Source organism: Musa acuminata, chromosome BXJ1-3 (genome assembly GCF_036884655.1).
Source record: "Musa acuminata AAA Group cultivar baxijiao chromosome BXJ1-3, Cavendish_Baxijiao_AAA, whole genome shotgun sequence".
In the NCBI taxonomy this organism is placed as follows: domain Eukaryota; kingdom Viridiplantae; phylum Streptophyta; class Magnoliopsida; order Zingiberales; family Musaceae; genus Musa; species Musa acuminata.
In genome coordinates, this window is record NC_088329.1 from 17,638,635 (window position 1) to 17,660,949 (window position 22,315).

The 22,315-nt window shown below is 38.2% G+C and overlaps 1 protein-coding gene across 4 annotated transcripts in view; it reads left to right on the forward strand.

The window, feature by feature from the left end:
* The window catches only part of LOC135623700 (ribonuclease E/G-like protein, chloroplastic), a 29,581-nt gene extending 8,133 nt beyond the window's left edge, over positions 1-21,448 (forward strand). For 2 of the 4 annotated variants that reach the window (XM_065126950.1, XM_065126969.1), the window contains 6 exons: positions 999-1,146; positions 1,563-1,635; positions 19,535-19,647; positions 20,206-20,325; positions 20,734-20,889; positions 21,099-21,448. In XM_065126950.1, the coding sequence (XP_064983022.1) occupies positions 999-1,146; positions 1,563-1,635; positions 19,535-19,647; positions 20,206-20,325; positions 20,734-20,889; positions 21,099-21,275 (787 nt within the window). In that variant the 3' untranslated portion in view covers positions 21,276-21,448. Of the gene's footprint in view, positions 1-998; positions 1,147-1,562; positions 1,636-1,721; positions 1,983-3,829; positions 3,916-19,534; positions 19,648-20,205; positions 20,326-20,733; positions 20,890-21,098 lie in introns of those variants that run through there. The other 2 variants (XM_065126958.1, XM_065126965.1) reach the window with 2 other exon arrangements.
* The last annotated feature ends 867 nt before the right edge of the window (positions 21,449-22,315 follow it).

Sequence of the window (22,315 nt, forward strand, 5' to 3'; positions counted from 1 at the left end):
CTTGCTGTAGTCATTGTCCCTTTGGACATAATGTATGCCTTCAAAACTTTTGCTGGGTTCAAAGTTGGTGATTATTTAGCTAAATCATGAATGGAACAAATTTTTATAAGTATTGGCTATAGAACTCTGTGTTTCTAGTTTGCATTTGACTTGTAAATATCTGCTCACTTAACGAAGAATATGATAAAGTTACTGCCTGGTTGTTCTATCATGGTGAAGCATTGGAATGCGCCAAAAAGATAAAGGCACTTAACGAAGAATAACGAAGAATCTCATGGTGAAGCATTTGAAGGCCTTTTTACCATATTTTGCAAATTCATATTGGTCTAAGGGCAATAACATCAGAATTGATTGGTTGTGATAGGTGAGATTGGAATGCGCCAAAAAGATAATTTTTTAAAAAATAAATCATAAAAATATTTGAAAAATAAAAATAACTTGAGAGAAATATAAATATCATATTGTTAAAAATTACTTTACTCATATATTTCACGAGTTATCTACTTTTATTAAGTCATGAATTAAAATGCAATAAATAAAAAGCTTTTTTAAAATAATTATTACATATTTATTGGAAAAATAAATAGTAATAATATCATATAGATATTTTGATATAGTAAATTATTATTATACACATCATACGAGAGATCCAAAATTTATCCACCTGCATTTTTTGAAGATGCTAAGTGGAAGCAGGATTAGATAATGCAAAGACCATTGAAGATAAACTTCATTCAAAGGGTCCCCGGAAAATTTAAGGGTAAACGTTGATTCCGTTAGTTTCTGCCCCATTAGATTGGTGGATTCTTATGATGCTAATCTGATGATTCCGACATGGTACCTTTGTTGATTGGACGCTGTTCTGTTTGGCTCAAGGGGATATAAATACTTGTGTGGCTGGTTTTCTCCTCTTACAGCATACTTTGGTGGCTTTTTTTCTGTAAGTGCCTGAAATAGTTGCACTATAGTTTAATGCTAATGTTCTGCTTTTCTTGTAGGGTCCCTCTGTCTAATGGAGGTTATCTGGTGATTGAACAGACTGAAGCTTTGGTTTCAGTCGATGTTAATGGGGGCCAGTGCATGCTAGGAGAAGGGACATCTCAGGAGAAAGCTGTTCTAGATGTCAATCTTGCAGCTGTGAAACAAGTATGTTAAATCCAAATCTTTGTCACCACTTTAGTAATCATGTTAAATCATTAATTTGAAAGATTCTTGTGATGCTGAATTCCTGTCCAGTCTCACCCTTCAACTATTTATGACCAGTCTTCACCATGACAACATTGTTGTTTCCATTTTATTTGTAGCAGCACTAAAAATGAAAACTCCTTGATCTAAGTTGCCCAGTGGTTGATCTTAACCATGGCAAATGTTTCATTCATAAAATTGCACTGGATGGGCTGAAAGTCAAGAGCGAGTCTCAAGGACTCTCTTTCCGTTTCTTCTTCTCTTGTGTTTGTTTGATGTAAATAGTTAACACAATCAAAATACCAACCTTAATTTAAAGTCTATTTTGCCACGATGGAAGAAGTTGCTAAAACTTAAATCATTTTATTTTGCTGTAGATTGCAAGGGAGCTACGTCTAAGAGATATTGGTGGCATCATTGTGGTCGATTTTATTGATATGGTTGATGAATGTAAGTAAATACCCTTGAGTACCATTTTCTGCACTCTTCTTATTATGTATCATGATTTTAACATTGGTTGCTCCCCTTGTGAGCAGGGTGACCATGTTTTAAATCAATAGAAATAGCTCTCTGGTTATCCGGGTAAGGCTGTATATATTGATCCTTTCCAAACCTCACATTAGTGGGAGCCTTATGAATGGTTCACCCTCAAAAGGTTGTTTAAATAGGCCTCTGATCTAAATAGCTGAATGTAGAGCTCTATTAGATATTAACATGGTTTTATTGCTTGAGATTTTAAATTGTAGTTATCAAAACAATCCAGCCAAGCCTTGGGTTAACAGTTTTCTAGTTGGACATTGGTAAACTGGGGACATCTTAAGTTCATTATAAGTACTTAAAATACATTAAAATCGATAAATTTGTACTAATAAAAACAAAAAAAATCATAGTGGGGCTATTGAGATCTTAGGCATTACTGAAGCATTAATCACCTATTTAGGAGTTTGTAATCACCTATTTAGGAGTAACAAACAATTCAGGATTATGCTATATTATTTTACAAGTTCTACTCTTACATTAATCACTTAAATAAAATAAAGTTGTTAAAACTGAAGTAGACTGCTGTCAATGCTTAATAAATAAACCAATTTTTCTGTTTCGTATTTAAGAAATTAAGTGTTTCTCAAGAACGATCAAATTTCTTCAAGTAATTATTTATTGTTTATAAATATTCGAATGATGGCCTCTGCTAAAGAAGCACTGTAGAAGCAGCGGTGATTAAAAGACTGAAACCTATCAACATGATTATGAAACGAGGCTGGGTCTTGGATGCATCATCTTATCACCTATTGCTTGGTGGCCCCACACCTCTAGACTTATTATGTATGTCCATAAACTATTTCTTGCAGTCATATGTGATGTAGAAGGCATCAGTTATGTTAGAGGCCACTTGTTCTGGGGATAAATAAACATACAACCCACATAACTTGGCAGTTGGCAAAGAGTATTATTGACAGATCAAAAAGGTACAGTGAGGTGGTCTTGCTCACAGAACTCAATAAAACAGAAGTTTGACATCTCTATGATGATGAGAGGGTAGATGCTGGGGTCACAGTTAATGAGAAGAACAAGGCATGGTATTGAGGGGCATTGAGGTATTTTGGCAATGTTTCCCTTTGGCCTTGTGAAAGTTGAATCATGGGCCTTTTGGTCTTTTAGTTGATATGATAAAATCCGGTCATTCACATGGTATTGGTCATTTTTAATGGTTAATGAAAAACTAGCCATGTTGAATGGTCCAGGCTGGTCTAGAAGTATGATCTGATTATGGAAATGGATTGGAAAGGGGTCTGGTTCATGAATTTGTTAATCACTATTGTTTGACATAAATACTAAAATATTTATTTTGTTAGATCTAATTCCATACGTATCTCTGTAGAGATTGGTGAAACAAACATTAAGTTCTTTTAGATGCCAATGTTCTAAATTAACTGGTTGACCAGAAGGAGAATGTGTGTCCAGAAGATGATAGGGGGAATTATGAGAGAAAAGGGAATATAATACTATAAACAACTTCCTGGAGAGCATAAATCTTTAACCTAACAACAAAGAATGATCCTAAACAATGTATAGCTTGTCCTGACCCTAAAAAAATTCATTTCTGCTTTCTTGCATAGAAAAATCTTTTCTGATTATATAGGTTTCTTCGAGAGTAGGCACTTGTTCTTTGAAGTCTAAATGGTTTTAGAATCTGAAAGTGAAAGGATGCTCTCGAACAATTTATCTATTATTCATCTTTCGATTTCCAACAAGAGGCTCTTGTATAAATTTACCTCTAAGAATCAATGTAGAACAAGGGCTGTTAAAAACTTGTACCTTCTTTATAATGCTCTGGCCTGATGCTTGAACTAAATACAGAAGGTTGTTGTCCAACTGATTAGTAAATTGTGAATTCACTTGCTGTAGATGTTATATCATTTGGATTCTCTTATTAGCTGATTCAAGTTTTTTTTCTAACAATAGAGATAAAGCCATATTAAGGAGGATGCTACTGCTTCTTTAAGCCTTCAATTGAGTATTTTTATGCTGCCTGTAACTTGTCAATATAATGGGATCTGGTTACTGACCAATCAGTTCATCATTGTTTTTTAAAAATTAAACATAGTTATGAACATCACCTTTTTCTGTTTCAATTTGTTATCAGGCAAATCCCTCAGCCTCAACCTATCTCACCTATCCGTTGAGCTTGTTTTTATCTTCTTATACAAGACTTGACACCAGCAGCCACAAGACCTAATCTAATAATTGGTACATTTTATAAAACTCATACTTATTTCTTACTAGAAAGTTTGATAAGGTTATATATAACAAGGTTCGCAATACCGTACCGTACTGGTATTTCGACCTGGGCTCAGTACCGGTACGGTACGGTGTACCGAACACTGTAGCACTGCTACAGTGCGGACAGGTACCGGGCGGTCCGCGTACCGCTGGCCTGTCGGACCGGTACGTACCGCCTGTACCGGGCGTTACGATTCGGTATGGCAGACACTGATATATAAGAATTATAATGTTATAAGTGAAAGCTTGATGAATCAAACATAGGTTGATGAATTTTTTGTTAATGGTAATGGTATTAGATATTTGTCATTGAAAATGGAAGAAGAGAAAGAAGTAAAAAGCTTACTAGACTAGATGGTGAAGTTTTGAATAGAAAAATATATTTGTTGTTGGTTGATGGTATTAGATATTTGTTACTATGATATTAGATATTTGTTGTTGAAAATGGAAGAAGAAAAAGATACGAAAAAAATTTAGTAGAGCTAGATACAAAAAGAGGTTGTTTGGAATTTAGATGAGGATAATATTAATATTATTTAGACTATAATGATCAATAGGATTAGAATCTTAATAAAGGAGATTCTTGGAGAAATTAAAGATAGAGTCTAGTTCTAAGAGGGTTGTTGGTGGCATGAGAAAGCAGGATTTGTTGTATCGGTACATACCACCCGGTACGAGTGGTACGTACTGGTCCGATAGGATACCGGTATGCGGACTGCCTTCTACTGGGCAGTACCAGTCACTTGACCCGTATTGGGTGATACGGGGTTTGTACCGGGCAGTAACGGTCGAAATCCAACTGTTATCGATTTGTACCAATCGATAACGGTTGAATTTCGACCATTATCGATCAAGGTTTAAGATTGCCATATTTTAAACGATCAATTTGACCATTTGAGGCTTAGAAAAGGGTTTTAAACCCTTTCCTCCCTCTTCTTTCAACTCATTTTATTCTCTCAATATCTTAAACTCTCTTAAACTTTTTTTCACTCACATCTCTTTCTTATTATCATATTTTGTTGGTCATACTTCTTGGAGCAACAGTACGATGATTAATCTTATGATACGGAGTAGCAGATCAGTAGCAAAGTAGAAGTTATGATATTCTTTATGCTCTGCACCAATACATGCCACATTCGTCATTTTCTCAGGAGTCGCCTCGGACACGTGGTTCATGACGATCAGACTACGACCATCACCACATTGATGCACCAATGACATATAGTGTATCAGTCAAGTTTCGCAATACCGTACCATACCGTACCGGTATTTCAACTTGAGCTCGGTACCGGTACGGTATGGTGTACCGAGCGGTACACCCAGGTGTACCGAGCGGTACACCCAGGTGTACCGAGCACTGTAGCACTGCTACAGTGCGGACCGGTACCAGGCGATCCACGTACCGCTAGCCTGTCGGACCGGTACGTACCGCCCGTACCGGGCGGTACGATTCGGTATGACAGACACTGGTATCAGTACACTATGTCGTTAGATCAATTTTAAGATTGGATTCAATAAATATATTATATTGATATACAAATACATAGGATTGAGGACCCCAATCCATCACCCTTGAATCCCGTCGATCCTTTTGGTGATAGAACCAGGTATATCAAAGTTTAAGTTGTATAAAAAAAAAATCTAACAATTTAAATAATTTCTTTGTTGATAATTCAATATTAACGAAAAGACGATTTAAAATGTACCACAAAGCTACTCCTCAAAGCCCAAAAAAGATATGTGGCATTATTATTTCTTAATTTATATTATTTTTGCTAAAATTATATTAAATTCATATTTATTTCTAACTTAAAAACACTAATCTAATTTTTTTTTTTCTATTTTCAAGTATTTTTGGAGGTGTTTTTATGATTTTGGACGTACCGTTGATACACCCCTGTGTATCGTCAGTACGCCTTGGTACGTACCGTACCGAGCAGGGCTCGGTATATTGGTATGGACCAAAATTACAATCTTTGTGAGAAAGTTCAAAAAGTAATTATTAAAGATTAATAAAATTATAAAAATAAGAAAAAAATTAAGAAAATAAAAATCTAAAATAGAGGCTAAGAGAGTTGTTAGTATGATGAGATATAAGACTTATGATAATTTTTATAATAGGTACCAAGGATGGGAAAAAAATAGAGAAATAAAGTGTAAGTATTTAGGTGATTAGATGCATTAAAGATGAAGATGAAAGAATCCTTATTAATGATAGTGAAATTAAGAAAAGATAGAAAAATATTTTTATAAATTATTTAATGAATGTTCCACAATTGACTTGGATTCAAAGATAGATAATAATGATAGATCTAGTAATTATAGATTTGTTCGTAAAATTAGAGCTAGTGAGGTAAAAGAAGTCTTAAAATAGATAAAGAGTGAGAGACCTAATGATAGCTCTATTAAGGTTTGAAAAAATTTAAATGACCAAGGCATAGTTTAGTTAACTAGTTTATTTAGCAAAATTTTGAGATTTAAAAGATGCCTAATAAATAGAAGAAGAGTGGCTAATTTATAAGAATAAGGGTGATATCTAAAATTATTCTAGTTATTGAGGAATTAAAAGCATGAGTCACATTATAAAATTTAAACATTGGAAAAGAGTAATTGAAAGTATGATAAAACTTAAAATAAGTATCTCCTAAAATCAATATGGTTTTATGTCTAGAAGATAAAAATAGAAGCTATTTACTTATTAAGATAATTAATGAAAATGTTTAAGAGAAAAAGAAAGATTTGCTTATGATTTTTATTAATTTAGAGAAGGCCTATGATATAGCTCCTAGAAATTCATTATGATGAGTTTCAAAAATAATGTGTATTCACTAGTTATAATGATGTTATAAAGGGTATACATGATAATGTATCCACTAGTGTTACAATTAAAAGGAGTTTGTCTAGTGAGTTCCTATTAGTATAAGGCTGTATCAAGAATCCATATTAAGTCTTTACTTTTTTACATTGCTTGCTTGGGTAGACCTTGGAGTAATCTTAAGTGATGAGAGTTTAAGTATAATTAATTCTAAACTTGAGTTGGAGACAATCATTTGAAACTAAATGTTTTAGATTAAGTAGGACTAAGACGAAATAAATGAGATGTAATTTTGGTAATATAAGGAATAGACATGAGGATATATAGTTAAGTTAGATACATAAGAAGTTTTATTAAGTTTTAGGATCTTAGATCAATTATTCAACAAGATAAAGCAATTGATGAAAATATTATTCATAGAATAAAAATGGGATGGTTGAAACGCCATGAGGCATCAGGAGTTTATGATCGGGTACCTTTGAGATTAAACGAAAAATTTTACAAATAGTTGTTAAACCAGCAATGCTTTATGGACTCCTTTATTGACTAGTGAAGTCATCGGGCACCTAGATGCTCGCCTAGGTGCCCAGGCGTGGCTCGAGTGCTCGCCTGTTGGGTTCAACGGGCAACTTGTTAGGACTCTAGCTAGGAGAGTCCTAATTGAGAGGGACATTCATATAAAATCTACCTAAGCCGACCCCTATTAAAGAGGTGAAGAGGCCGGCTAGGGTTAGGAGGTTATTTCTTAGAGAAGAATTAGGAGTTGTAAAGGAATATGAGTCTTGAGTAGGAGTCCTATTAAAAGTTGGTTAGAAGTAGGAGTCTTGAGTAGGAGTCCTATTAGGAGTTAGGGTTTAGAAGCCCTATAAATAGCCATGTATTTCTCCTCTTTTGATAAGCAATAGATGAATCTTTTCTGCAGCCTTTGAGCAACAATTTGGAGGGAGGAACCCCTATAGAGTTCCAAGGAGGCCGATCCCCTAAAGAGATCAACCCCAAGTTTAGAATCTGCAAGGGTTCTAACACCTGGTATCAGAGCAGCGTTCTTGGCGTCTCGCTGCCCTTCCACAGCCATCCATCAACCATCCACAATCGCCCAAACCGATTCCCACAATTGCTTAAGAGATCGTTGTCAAATTCCGTCGTCATCTCCACCACCACGGATCATCCTTTGATCTCCCCGTGAATTGCAACAGGTTCTGGTTTTCTACCTTACTGCTGCTGCAATTTAGTTATTCTTATTTGAAAATCCCAAAAAAATTATTCCTATATTGCTGCATAAACTTTTCGTCATAAAGTTTTCTTCTCTACGATGAAAGATACATTGCAAAATTCCAACCGTATAGCACCGTCTGTTTGATCTTGCTACTGTGATTTTTCTATCCAAATCTCTATGAAATTTTTATGACATCTTTGACATTTCCTAACAGCAGATTTCCTTTGGTTTTGTCAAAAAATTCTCAATATAAACCATTGATATTTTATGTCTAATCTGCTATACTTGAAAATCTACACTGTAAAATTTCAGCCACATAGCACTGTTTGTTTGATCTTGATACTATGTTGTTTCTATCCAAATCTCTACGAAATTTTCATGATAGCTTTGACACTTCCTAACAGTGGAATTCCCTTTGGTTTCATAAAAAAATTCATAATATAAACCACTAATCTTTTACGTCCAATCTGCTATACTTAAAAATCTGTGCTGCAGAAAATTTCAGCCGCATATTGTTGCCTTAACCCATCTATTTGCAATATTTTTTGAATGAAATTTCTTATACACTTCATAGATCATCTTGGCTTCCATCTAAGATTGATCTATTAAGAAATTCATCTCTAAAAACGATTTTGTATTGCTGCAAATTTTCGTCATAACCCGCTGAAATTTCTCGACGAGAATTGTACAATCGCAACTTGCACCAATTTCCTTACTGTTATACTGCCGAAATTTTCTTGATTAAATTAGATATCCTTGCTGTCATATAAACTGTGATTTTGCTATCAATTCCCTCCTCAATTCTCTCAAGTTTTTGGTGGAAATTATGTCGAGAAACCGTTGTTTCTTCGACGATAATTCTACTCTTACAAGACAGCACATACTTGCTGCAACTTCCACTTATTTCTATTAAACCTTTATTACCATCTACCATAGATCCAAAACTTTCATCTACAGTCCTAAAACTCCACCAAACCACACCCTCAAACTGCACCCAAAATAGCCACAAAACAAGCCTAAACCTTAGCCTACATGCACCAATCTACCAACCCTTTCGACCATCACCTCTCTCAACCAATACATACCTATAACCCGACAACAAAAGAGAGAGATCTTAACATCACAGATTTGGCGGCATATACTATGGCATCTGAGGAGGTAATCAATGCTAAATTCGAAGCCTTCGAGGCGCGAATGGAGAATAAGATTCGGACGCTCTTTACCGAACTCAGATTGGGCCAACCACTAAGCCCGAAGAAATCACATCAAGGAGAGAGCTTTGACCAATCGCACCAAGCCCAAAGATATGACTTCCAAGAGAGGGGAAGCTCTATGACCGACTCCAACTATCCATGCATGAGAGTGGACTTCCCTAGATGGGAAGAAGGAGACCCGATTGGTTGGATCTCGCGCGCGGAGCGATATTTTCGGTACCATAAAACTGCGGATGCATCTATGGTGAAAATTGCAGCTATACATCTTGAAGGGGATGCTATACAGTGATTTGACTGGTTTGAACATACTTATGGAGTCCTTTCATGGCGATAATTCAAAGAAGGACTGCTGATCCGCTTTAGACCAACCGATTACGAGGATATTGACGGACAACTAGCAAAGATCCGACAAACCTCCACCATTCAGGAGTGCCAAACCAGGTTTGAAAGGTTATCTAATCAAACTCGTGATTGGTCTAAAAAACAACTATTGAGGACCTTCATTGAGGGCTTAAAGTCGGAGATCCGAGGAGAAGTTAAAGCGCGACAACCGTATACGCTTATGTCAGCCATCTCTTTCGCACGACATCAAGAGGAGCAATTGAACCATGAAGCTCGGAGGACTAGGGTCGCTCCTCAACCAGCAATATTGAAGCCCTTAGCCCCCCTTACTGTCGACCGAGTCCCTACACCAAAAAGGTTAATAAGAGAAGAGCTTCGGGAGCGATATGCGAAGGGGTTATGTTGGCATTGTGACGAGCCGTGGAGCCGTGAGCATCGCTGTAGTAAAGGGAGACTTCTTATGATTGAACCAATAGAGGAAGAGGTCATTGAACATCCAGAAGAGAGCCTTGAACAAGAAGAAAAAGATGCAGAAGAAGAGCCACAACCGACCGAAGTTACGGTACATACACTAGCTGGCTACTCAAACCCGCAAACGATGAAAGTTGGAGGCCTTCTCAAACAACAACCGATCACTGTTCTCATCGACACGGGCAGTACTAATACCTTTCTAAATAGTAAGATTACTATCCAGATGGCCTTACCTATCGAGAATTGCAGCAGGTTTGACGTTAAGGTCACAAATGGATGGATTTTGAAGTATGATCGTAGGCGCTTGCAAGTGAAATTGTTGCTGATCATGAGGCCTTACCAAGAGATAATTGCATATTTCTTCCTTCTCCTTCTTGATGATCATGAGGCCATGCTCAAAATTAAATGGTTGATGACATTAGGTGATATTTCTTGGAATTTTATGCAATTAATTATGAAATTTTACAGTAAGGAGAAACAGGTGATACTGAACGGGAAACGTGGGGGCGACGTAACGACGATTTGCACACAACAAAATGAGAAGGTTTTGCATAAAGTATACAGCGGCTTTTTGGTACAACTTGAGCAGCAAACTAAGGGAGAGCCAATAGAATTTGAAGATCTAAAACTACTTCCTTTGCTTGCTGAATTTTTAGATATATTTGACGAACCGCACAACCTACCTCTTACCCGTCAGCATGATCATTATATAATGATTCTTTCAGGCAAATCTCCAGCAAATACTCGGCCATATCAGTATCTACATCTCCAGAAGGATGAAATAGAAAGGATTGTAAAAGAGATGCTCGAAACAGGAGTTATTCGGCCAAGTTGCAACCTCTACTCTTCACCGGTGCTACTTGTACGTAAGAAGGACGGAACATGACGAATATGCGTTGATTACCGAGCTCTCAATGGCATAACCATCAATAATAAATACCCTATTCCAGTAGTAGATGAATTGCTAGATGAAAGGGAGCACAAATTTTCACAAAGTTGGACCTTCGATCCGGGTATTATCAAATACGAGTGTACGAAGAAGTCATATCGAAAACCGCCTTTCGAACACACAACGGCCGCTACGAATTTTTACTTTCTTCAACAAAAGGTGAAATATCTTAAGCATATCATATCAGAGGAAGGTGTGACGGTGGACCCCTTCAAAATTGAAGCAATGCAAAACTGGCCTACCCCGAGGAACATAAAATTGCTACATGGCTTTCTGGGTTTAACAGGCTACTACCGTAAGTTCATGAAAAACTATAGAAAGATCAGTGTACCACTTACTTCCTTACTGGAAAAAGATGTCTTCCAATGGTTGAATAGAGCCTCCACTGCCTTCGATAAACTTAAGGCAGCCATAACGACGACGCCGGTGCTAGCGCTACCATATTTCAACCGACCCTTCATCATTGAGGCTGATGCATCTGGAAACAGAATGGGAGACGTTCTTATGCAAGATGGTCGACCACTCATATACATTAGCAAGGCATTGTCTCCCCCCTATCAAAACATGTTAACAAATGATAAGGAGATGCTCGCCATTGTGCACGCAGCAACGAGGTGGCGATCGTACTTGATCAAGCGATGCTTTCAAATCAAGACCGACCATAAAAGTCTAAAATATCTCTTGAAGCAGAAGATATCTTCCCCCCGAACAGCAAAAATGGGTAACAAAGGTTCTTGGATATGATTATGAAATAACTTACAAAAAGGGGAAAGAGAATGTTGTTGCAGATGCGCTTTTACGGCTACCAAAGCAAGCTAAATTTTTAGCCATTTCACTTTCGACTACTGACTTCTTTGAGGATATTAAGATGGAATGGCAAGAAGATTCGGAGACCAGTAAGATCATACAAAAATTAGAGGAAGCACCAAGCTCTGTGGCTCATTACAATTGGGACTCAAAAGAATTACACTATAAGGGACACATTGTGCTTGTGACAAATTCTACTTGCATTTTCACGAGTAGATTGTGGACAAAGTTATTCCATATGCAGGGTACTAAATTGAAAAGAAGTATGGCATATCACCCACAAACCGATGGCCAGACAGAAGTTGTAAATAGGTGCTTGGAGATAGCCCAAAGCCACCCACCAAGTATGACTACCCAAGGAGAACTCCAGACCCAGCTAAGTGCCATTATTGATCGACGGATCGTGATTCAACGACGACGACTCACTACTGAAGTGCTAATACAGCGGGCGAACCTACCAATAGAAGATGTCACTTGGGAGAACTATGATGACTTGAAGATCAAATTCTCAGAATTCATGAATCGTCAGCCTCGAGGACAAGGCTGATTTGAAGAGGGCGGGTCTGTTAGGACTCTAGCTAGGAGAGTCCTAATTGAGAGGGACATTTATGTAAAATCTATCTAAGCCGACCCCTATTAAAGAGTTGAAGAGGCCGGCTAGAGTTAGGAGGTTGTTTCTTAGAGAAGAATTAGGAGTTGTAAAGGAATAGGAATCTTGAGTAGGAGTCCTATTAAAAGTTGGTTAGAAGTAGGAGTCTTGAGTAGGAGTCCTATTAGGAGTTAGGGTTTAGAAGCCCTATAAATCGTCATGTATTTCTCCTCTTTTGATAAGCAATAGATGAATCTTTTCTGCAGCCTTTGAGCAACAACTTGGAGGGAGGAACCCCCATAGAGTTCCAAGGAGGCCGATCTCCTAAAGAGATCAATCCCAAGTTTAGAATCTGCAAGGGTTCTATCACAACATCACTTAGGCACAGCCTAGGCATTCGTTTGGACCCAAGCATTGGGTAGGCCAGGTGCCTGCCTAGTTCAACTCAGGTCAAGTTGAGCCTGAGTTGAACCAAAATAGTCCTATATGGTTCGATTGAACTAGTTATTTGATGCAAAAATCCGTCTTTCCCACACACGAACTGTGCCCTAACGTAGAAATCCCTCTTTCCCACTTTCTGCATGGTGGTGGAGTTCCTCCCTTCAGCAAATGACGGCAGCGTCTTCCTCCAATGGTAGCAGTGATGTCTTCCTCTGGCAGTAGTGGCGCAACGGCGTCTTCTTTCCCTCCCTCCTAGTGTATCTCTCTCTTTCTCCTTCGTCACCACCAAAAACCCCCCCACCCCTGTTAGAACCCTTGCAGATTCTAAACTTGGGGTTGATCTCTTTAGGGGATCGGCCTCCTTGGAACTCTATAGGGGTTCCTCCCTCCAAGTTGCTGCTCAAAGGCTGCAGAAAAGATTCATCTATTGCTTATCAAAAGAGAAGGAATACATAGCTATTTATAGGGCTTCTAAACCCTAACTCCTAATAGGACTCCTACTTAAGACTCTTACTTCTAACCAACTCCTAATAGGACTCCTAGTCAAGACTCCTATTCCCTTACAACTCCTAATTCTTCTCTAAGAAAACACCTCATAACAGAATGTCCCTCTCAATTAGGACTCTCCTAGCTAGAGTCCTAATAGTTTTATATGGATGTCCCTCTCAATTAGGACTCTCCTAGCTAGAGTCCTAACAGTTTTACATGAATGTCCCTCTCAATTAGGACTCTCCAAGCTAGAGTCCTAACAGACCCGCCCTCTTCAAATCAGCCTTGTCCTCGAGGTTGATGATTCGTGAATTCTGAGAATTTGATCTTCAAGTCATCATAGTTCTCCCAAGTGGCATCTTCTATTGGTAGGTTCGCCCACTGTATTAGCACTTCATTAGTGGGTCGTTGTCGTCGAGTCACGATCCGTCGATCAATAACGACACTTGGCTGGGTCTGGAGTTCTCTTTGGGTAGTCCTATTTGGTGGGTGGCTTTGGGCTGTCTCCAAGCACCTATTTTAAACTTCCGTCTGGCTGTTGGTTTGTGAGTGATATGTCGTACTCCTTTTCAATTTAGTACCCTGCATATGGAATAACTTTGTCCAAAATCTGCTCTTGAAGATGCAAGTAGAATTTGTCACAAGCACAATGTGTTCCTTATAGCATAATTCTTTTGAGTCCCGATTGTAATGAGCCACGGAGCTTGGTGCTTCCTCTAATTTTTTTTGTATCTTACTGGTCTCCGAATCTTCCTGCCATTCCATCTTAATATCCTCAAGGAAGTCGCTGGTTGGAAGTAAAACGATCAAAAATTCAGCTTGCTCAAGTAGCTGCGAAAGCGCATCTGCAACAATATTCTCTTTCCACCTTTTGTAAGTTATTTTATAATCAAATCCAAGAAGTTTTGTTACCCATTTTTGCTGCTCAGGGGATAATATCTTTCGCTCCAAAAAGTACTTAAGGCTTTTTTGGTCGGTTTTAATTTGAAATCGTCGACCAATCAAGTAGGGTCTCCACCGCGTTGCTGCGCGCACAATGGCGAGCATCTCCTTATCATATGTTGACTTATTTTGATAGGAGGGAGATAATGCCTTGCTAGTGTATGCGAGTGTTCGACCATCTTGCAGCAGAATGGCTCCAATTCTGACTCCAGATGTGTCGGCCTCAATAATGAAGGGTCGGTTGAAATCTGGTAGTGTTAGCACTGGCATCGTCGTCATGGCTGCCTTAAGTTTGTCGAAGGCCGCGGAGGCTCTGTCTGACCATTGGAAGACATCTTTCTTCAGTAAGGAAGTAACTGGTGCACTAATCTCTCCAAAGTTTTTCACGAACTTGCAGTAGTAGCCTGTTAAACCCAGAAAGCCATATAGCAATTTTATTTTTCTCGGGGTCAGCCAGTTTTGCATTGCTCCAATTTTGAAGGGGTCCACCGTCACACCTTCCTCTGATATGATATGCCTAAGATATCCTAACTTTTGTTGAAGAAAGTAAAAATTTCTAGTGGCCGTTGTGTGTTCGAAAGGCGGTTTTCGGTATGACTTCTTCGTACACTCGTATTTGATAATACCCGGATTAAAGGTCCATCTTTGTGAAGATTTGTGCTCCCTTTTATATAGCAATTCATCTAGTACTGGAATAGGGTATTTATCCTTGATAGTTATGCCATTGAGAGCTCGGTAATCAACGCATATTCGCCATGTTCCGTCCTTCTTGTGTACAAGTAGCACCGGTGAAGAGTAGAGGTTGCAACTCGGCCGAATAACTCCTGTTTCGAGCATCTCTTTTATAATCCTTTCTATTTCATCCTTCTGGAGATGTAGATACTGATATGGCCAAGTATTTACTGAAGATTTGTCTGGAAGAATCGTTATACAATAATCATGCCGACGGGTAAGAGGTAGGTTGCACGGTTCGTCAAATATATCTAAAAATTCAGCAAGCAAAGGAAGTAGATTTGGATCTTCAAATTTTGTTGGCTCTCCCTTAGTTTGCTGCTCAAGTTGTACCAAAAAACCACTGCATGCTTTATGCAAAACCTTCTCCAATTGTTGTGTGCAAATCATCGTTACGTCGCCGTCACGTTTCCCATGCAATATCACCTGTTTCTCCTTACTGTAAAATTTTATAAATAGTTGCATAAAATTCCAAGAAATATCACATAATGTCATCAACCATTTAATTCTGAGTATGGCCTTATGATCATCAAGAGGGAGGAGGAAGAAATCTGCAATTATCTCTTGGTCCTGCAGCAACAGTTTCACCTGCGGGCACCTATGATCACACTTCAAAATCCGTCCGTTGGCGACCTTAGCGACAAACCTGCTGCAATTCTCAATAGGTAAGTTCATATGGACAGCAACCTTACTGTTTAGGAAGTTATTAGTGCTGCCCGTGTCGATGAGAATAGTGATCGGTTGTTTTTTGAGAAGGCCTCCAACTTTCATCGTTTGCGGGTTTGAGTAGCCAGCTAGTGTATGTATCGTAACTTCGATCGGTTTTGGATCTTCTTTTGCATCTTCTTCTTCATGTTCAAGGCTCTCTTCTGGATGTTCAATGACCTCTTCTTCTATCGGTTCAATCATAAGAAGTCCCCCTTTACTACAGCGATGCTCACGGCTCCACGGCTCATCACAATGCCAACATAACCCCTTCGCATATCGCTCCCGAAACTCGTCTCTTGTTAACCTCTTTGGTGTAGGGACTTGGTCGACAGTAGGGGGGGCTGAGGGCTTCAATATTACTGGTTGAGGAGCGACCCTAGTCCTCCGAGCTTCATGGTTCAATTGCTCCTCTTGATGTCGTGCGAAAGAGATGGCTGCCATAAGCGTATACGGTTGTCGCGCTTTAACTTCTCCTCGGATCTCCGGCTTCAAGCCCTCAATGAAGGTCCTCAATAGCTGTTTTTGAGACCAATCATGAGTTTGATTAGATAACCTTTCAAACCTGGTTTGGTACTCCTGAATGGTGGAGGTTTGTCGGATCTTTGCTAGTTGTTCGTCAATATTCTCGTAATCGGTTGGTCTGAAGCGAATCAGCAGTCCTTCTTTGAATTGTCGCCATGAAAGGACTCCATAAGTATGTTCAAATCAGTTAAACCACTGTATAGCATCCCCTTCAAGATGTATAACTGCAATTTTCACCATAGATACATCCGCGGTTTTATGGTACCGAAAATATCGCTCCGCGCGCGAGATCCAACCAATCGAGTCTCCTTCTTCCCATCTAGGGAAGTCCACTCTCATGCATTGGATAGTTGGGGTTGGTCATAGAGCCTACCCTCCCTTGGAAGTCATCTCTTCGGGCTTGGTGTGATTGGGCAAAGCTCTCTCCTTGATATGATTTCTTCGGGCTTAGTGGTCGGCCCAATCTGAGTTCGGTAAAGAGCGTCCGAATCTTATCCTCCATTCGCGCCTCCAAGGCTTCGAATTTAGCATTGATTGCCTCCTTAGATGCCATTGTATATGACCCCAAATCAATAATGTTAAGATCTCTCTTTTGCTGTTGGGTTAAAGGCATGTATAGGTTGAGAGAAGTGATGGTCGAAAGTATTGGTGCATTGGTGGATGTAGGCTGCGGTTTAGGCTTGTTTTGTGGCTGTTTTGGGTGCAGTTTGAGGGTGTGGTTTGGTAGAGTTTTAGGGCTGTGGATGAAAGTTTTGGATCTGTGGTAGATGGTAGCAAAGGTTTGACAGAAATCCGTGGAAGTTGCAGCAAGTATGTGCTGTCTTGTAAGAGTAGAATTGTCGTCGAAGAAACAATGGTTTCTCGACGTAATTTCCACCAAAAACTTGAGAGAATTGAGGAGGAAATTGATAGCAAAATCACAGTTTATATGACAGCAAGGATATCTAATTTAATCAAGAAAATTTTGGTAGTATAACAGCAAGGAAATTGGTGCAAGTTGCAATTGCAGAATTGTCGTCGAAAAATTTCAACGGGTTACAATGAAAATTTGCAGCAACATAAAATCATTTTTAGAGATGAATTTCTTAATAGATCAATCTTAGATGGAAGCCAAGATGATCTATGAAGTGTATAAGAAATTTCATTCAAAAAAGATTGCAAATAGATGGGTTAAGGCAACGATATGCAGCTGAAATTTTCTGCAGCATAGATTTTCAAGTGCAGCAGATTGGACATAAAAGATCAGTAGTTTATATTGAGAATTTTTTGATAAAACCAAAGGGAAATCCACTGTTAGGAAGTGTCAAAGATGTCATAAAAATTTCATAGAAATTTGGATAGAAAAAACACAGTAGCAAGATCAAACAGATGGTGCTATGCGGTTGGAATTCTGCAATGTATCTTTCGTCGTAGAGATGAAAACTTTGTGACGAAAAGTTTATGCAGCAATATAGGAACGAATTTTTTTTTTTTTTTGGATTTTCGAATAAGGATAACTAAATTGCAGCAGCAGTAAGGTAGGAAACTAGAACCTGTTGCAATTCACGGGGAGATCAAAGGATGATCCGCGGTGGTGGAGATTATGGTGGAATTCGGTGATGATCTTTTAAGCAATTGTGGGAATTGCTTTGGGCGGTTGAGGAGGGCTGATGGATGGCAGTGGAAGGGCAGCGAGATGCCAAGAACGCTGCTCTGATACCAGGTGTTAGAACCCTTGCAGATTCTAAACTTGGGGTTGATCTCTTTAGGGGATCGGCCTCCTTGGAACTCTATAGGGGTTCCTCCCTCCAAGTTACTGCTCAAAGGCTGCAGAAAAGATTCATCTATTGCTTATCAAAAGAGAAGGAATACATAGCTATTTATAGGGCTTCTAAACCCTAACTCCTAATGGGACTCCTACTTAAGACTCTTACTTCTAACCAACTCCTAATAGGACTCCTAGTCAAGACTCCTATTCCCTTACAACTCCTAATTCTTCTCTAAGAAAACACCTCATAACAGAATGTCCCTCTCAATTAGGACTCTCCTAGCTAGAGTCCTAACAGTTTTACATGGATGTCCCTCTCAATTAGGACTCTCCTAGCTAGAGTCCTAACAGTTTTACATGAATGTCCCTCTCAATTAGGACTCTCCAAGCTAGAGTCCTAACAACCCCCCCCCCCCCTAAAATCCCGCTTCCCTCCCTATTCACCACTGTCTTCTTGCACGTTCACCACTGCCTTCTTTGTTGTTTTATTTTTATAGGTGTTTCAAGTTTTAGATAAATCAAAGTTGATTATTTCTGTCTAAGTTTGTGAAACAGCAACTGCCTTCTAGATTAAGTTGACCTGGGAGCTCTCTAGTGGGGCTTGAGCAGCCCTATTTATATTAATTAACCACAGTTGTTTATTTGTGTTAATTATGTTATATAATTTTTAAATTATAATATTCGGGATCACGTTTCGTATAGGGGAGCACCTTGGGCATTTTGGGACTGTGGTGCCTTTTGACACCAAGCGTTTTTGAATACACTATTATGGACTGAGTGTTAGGTTGAGTGTCGAATAGTTAAGAAATAATATATAAAAAAATTATATAGTTGAGATGAGAATGTTAACGCCGATGTGTGGAGTTATTAGAAAAGATAAGAAAAGAAATGTTTTTATTTGTGTGCAATTTGGTGTCGGTTTGATAGAGAATAAAATGAAAGAGTATCGTTTAAGGTAGTAAGGACATGTGCTCAGAAACATATAGATATGGTAATTAGACTTGGTGAAATAGTTACTATTAGTGACATGAGGATAGGTAGAGGGAGACTTAAAAAGATTCTAATAGTAATTATAAATAATAATTTAAAATTTTAAAGATATGGCTCTTTATATATCTCAATAATGGCAAAAGATTCATGTAACCGATTCTAAATAGTTGGAACTTTATGAATTTGCTATTGTTTTTGTTGCATCATAATTGCACCTTTTTTTTCTTCATATGCTATGGTTCCTTGTCTCTTTACATTTTGATGTTTTAGCTTCACAATATTTCTTGCATATGATTACTGGAAAATTGAAGTACTTTGTGCCAGTATAATAGAGTACACTAGAATATTTGGATCAGATGTTTCTGTTCAAATATAACCCGTCTTTGTAATAGAACTCCGTTGCTTTGTGACTGAGGGTGTTTATTTCATTTGATTGGTTCATTTTGTTCTCCCTGTTTCATGTTTTTTCAGAAGTTTTGTTTGGCTATCCACCCACATAGTAGTAGATTTTTTTTTGCATTAATGCTTTTTGAGATTGAGAATAATATGTTTTTTGTAAAATTCTTGTTATGTGTTTATTTATTTTCTTTCCAGCAAATAGAAGGCTAGTCTATGAAGAAATGAAGAAGGCAGTTGAAAGGGATCGGTCAACAGTGAGAGTTTCTGAGCTATCTAAGCTTGGATTGATGGAAATCACCAGGAAGAGGGTATGCATTGAGGAGACGGTTACAATATTCTCTGATGAACCACATTAACTGAGAAGTGATGGTTTCATAAGTATAAACTTGTTAAGTAGAATTACAACCAAACACATGCAGCATTACAGATAATCTTTTGTAACAAGATGTAAAGCAAGCTTATTTTTATGTGAACTCTCAAATGATAAATAATTTATGTGACCCAGGATTTCATTAATAATATTGATGAAATTTACTTTTTTATTAATTATGGTAACTGAATTGTATATCCAGTACTTTGATTAGCTAAACATTGTATAAATTATAGCTATGAGTTGGATTCTATATTGTGTAGAATTAATTAGAATAAATTATAGCTAAACATTCTATATCCAGTTCCGTAGATCCTTAATGGTTTTATTTCTTTACATTTGTATAGTTATTAGCCATGATATGAGTCAACAAAAGGTGGTTTTGAAACAGAGGCAACAGCAGTTGTAAATTGTGAGGGTGGCTAGAGTGTTGGTAATGATTTCTGTACAACTTGGATTTCACCAGGAAACATGAATTAATTAATGCATGTTGCAGGTCCGCCCGAGTGTGACATTCATGATCAGTGAACCATGCACTTGCTGTCATGCTACTGGTCGTGTGGAAGCTTTAGAAACATCATTCTCAAAGATTGAACACGAAATATGCCGCTTGCTTGTAAGATAAATCTTTTCATTTCTCTCTGATGTTCTAATGCTTCAACTTCTTGTGCTTCCTTAAGAAATGAAGGATAAAGGTTTTGTGTTGATTCCTTATACCTAAAGGAAAAAACCCAGAAAGAGGATTCCTTCCCAACATCGTACACTTCCGTTGTCCTATATTTACTGTTTATATGTGCTATGTGGTTGAACTATATCATCATATATAATTATTTTAAATTATGAGGTGCTTGCTATCTTTGATTTGCTCCTTCAAAACAAACTACTCTTGGCTGTTCTTTGGTGACTCTCATGTAACCTTTAACTGACTTTCTCCATGTACCTACTCGGCCTCGAAGTTCATCTTCTTTCTTGCAGTCTTTTTTATTACTTATTCTGTGGTCCTTATCTTTCTTTGATGTTTCAGGCTGTCTCTAATCAGAAGCCAGACCCTGATAACGCGAAGTCTTGGCCACGGTTTGTGCTAAGGGTGGACCGTTACATGTGCAACTACTTAACATCAGGAAAGCGAACAAAGCTTGCAGTCTTAAGCAGTTGTCTAAAAGTGTGGATTTTATTGAAGGTATACAATGACAGTCATTTCATCCAAGTCAAGATTTATGGTTATGCGGAAATCGTAGTTTTTCTCTAGTAACCAATGGCTGTTGAGTCACTCGTAAGCGCTCTTGCTTCTCCTAAGAATGCTAGAGAATTCGTGGAACAAAAGGTTATATAATCATTGTAGATGGTGGTATAGCAAGCATGATCAATGAGTTATAATATCACTTGCAGGTGGCCAGAGGATTTCCTCGAGGAACATTTGAGGTGAAACCATTTGCAGATGACAAGGCAAGTGAAGCGAAGCAAGTTGCTATTTCCAGATTGCGGCCTGCAGAAGCTGCTGCTTATATTTCAAGCACCAAGCTCACTCTTTTCCCTGTCAAGAAATGGAAGAGTCGAAAAAAATGAAGGCGCTTTCGATGAGCTATCTCCACTCCCTGAATCAACCATTTGAAAATTTTCTTGTGTAATCGTGGGATTTGAAATCATGGCATATGGAGCTTTATTCTTCACATTTGATAACATAAAGAGGTCATTTATGTGAGCTTTATGTTGGTTATAATAATGAAATTTCTCGAACATTACAATGCTCTTTGTTCTTTGTTAATGATATTAAGGGCAGCTTACCGCCGCACGTGTCTAATAAGCTATCAAAATTTAATTATTTTTAGTCGAAGGTTTAGATTTTTTGAGAGAACTTTTCATGGCCACAGCATGCGCTAAGGTCACCAGGAAGCCTACACGCCCCTCAGCTGATTGATTTTGACACTAGCGAGCGGGAATAAGTAATCCTCAGCTTTGGTTCTGAACTCCCATCTCCTCTTCTCTCGTTAGGGGAAATCCGACACAAAACTAGCCTCTCGTCGGAAGGGCTTTGGCATAAGATTTTTGCTAGTTTTTTTCTCCTCTTAGTCAGGGTTTTTTCTCACCGTCTGAACCTTAGACTTCCAAACTCCTGTTGTTGATCTATATGGGGTTTGGGTTCAACGATCTGATCTGTGGAGGAATTATGCTTTTGCTGTAATAAATATAACTTAGAAAGGAGAAATTTATCTACTTTTACTGTAAATTTAAAGTGTCTAAAATAGAGAACTAAAGTAAAGAGTTCTTTATCTATAATTGCTTAAAAAGTTATCATGCGAGAAGCACAGGTAGATCACTGTAGAACGCTTGCTGTCGGTTTTTTCTTTCTTTCCTCTTCTCACCAATTCGACAACACAACACCTTTGTTAGGCATTGTGGAAGGGGTTGAATATGTCGAGTTTGTTGCTATGTCTTTGGACAGCGAGGACAAAGATAAATATAGTGTTCTACGATGGTTCTCTGCCATAGAATTCTATTGCATGTTGAAAGAGTATCTCTAGATAGAAAATATTGCAGTCGGCTTAGGGGCTACTTTGTTGAGTTCTTTGTTGTCGAGACCTCCTCTTGAGGCTACTATAGAGGGT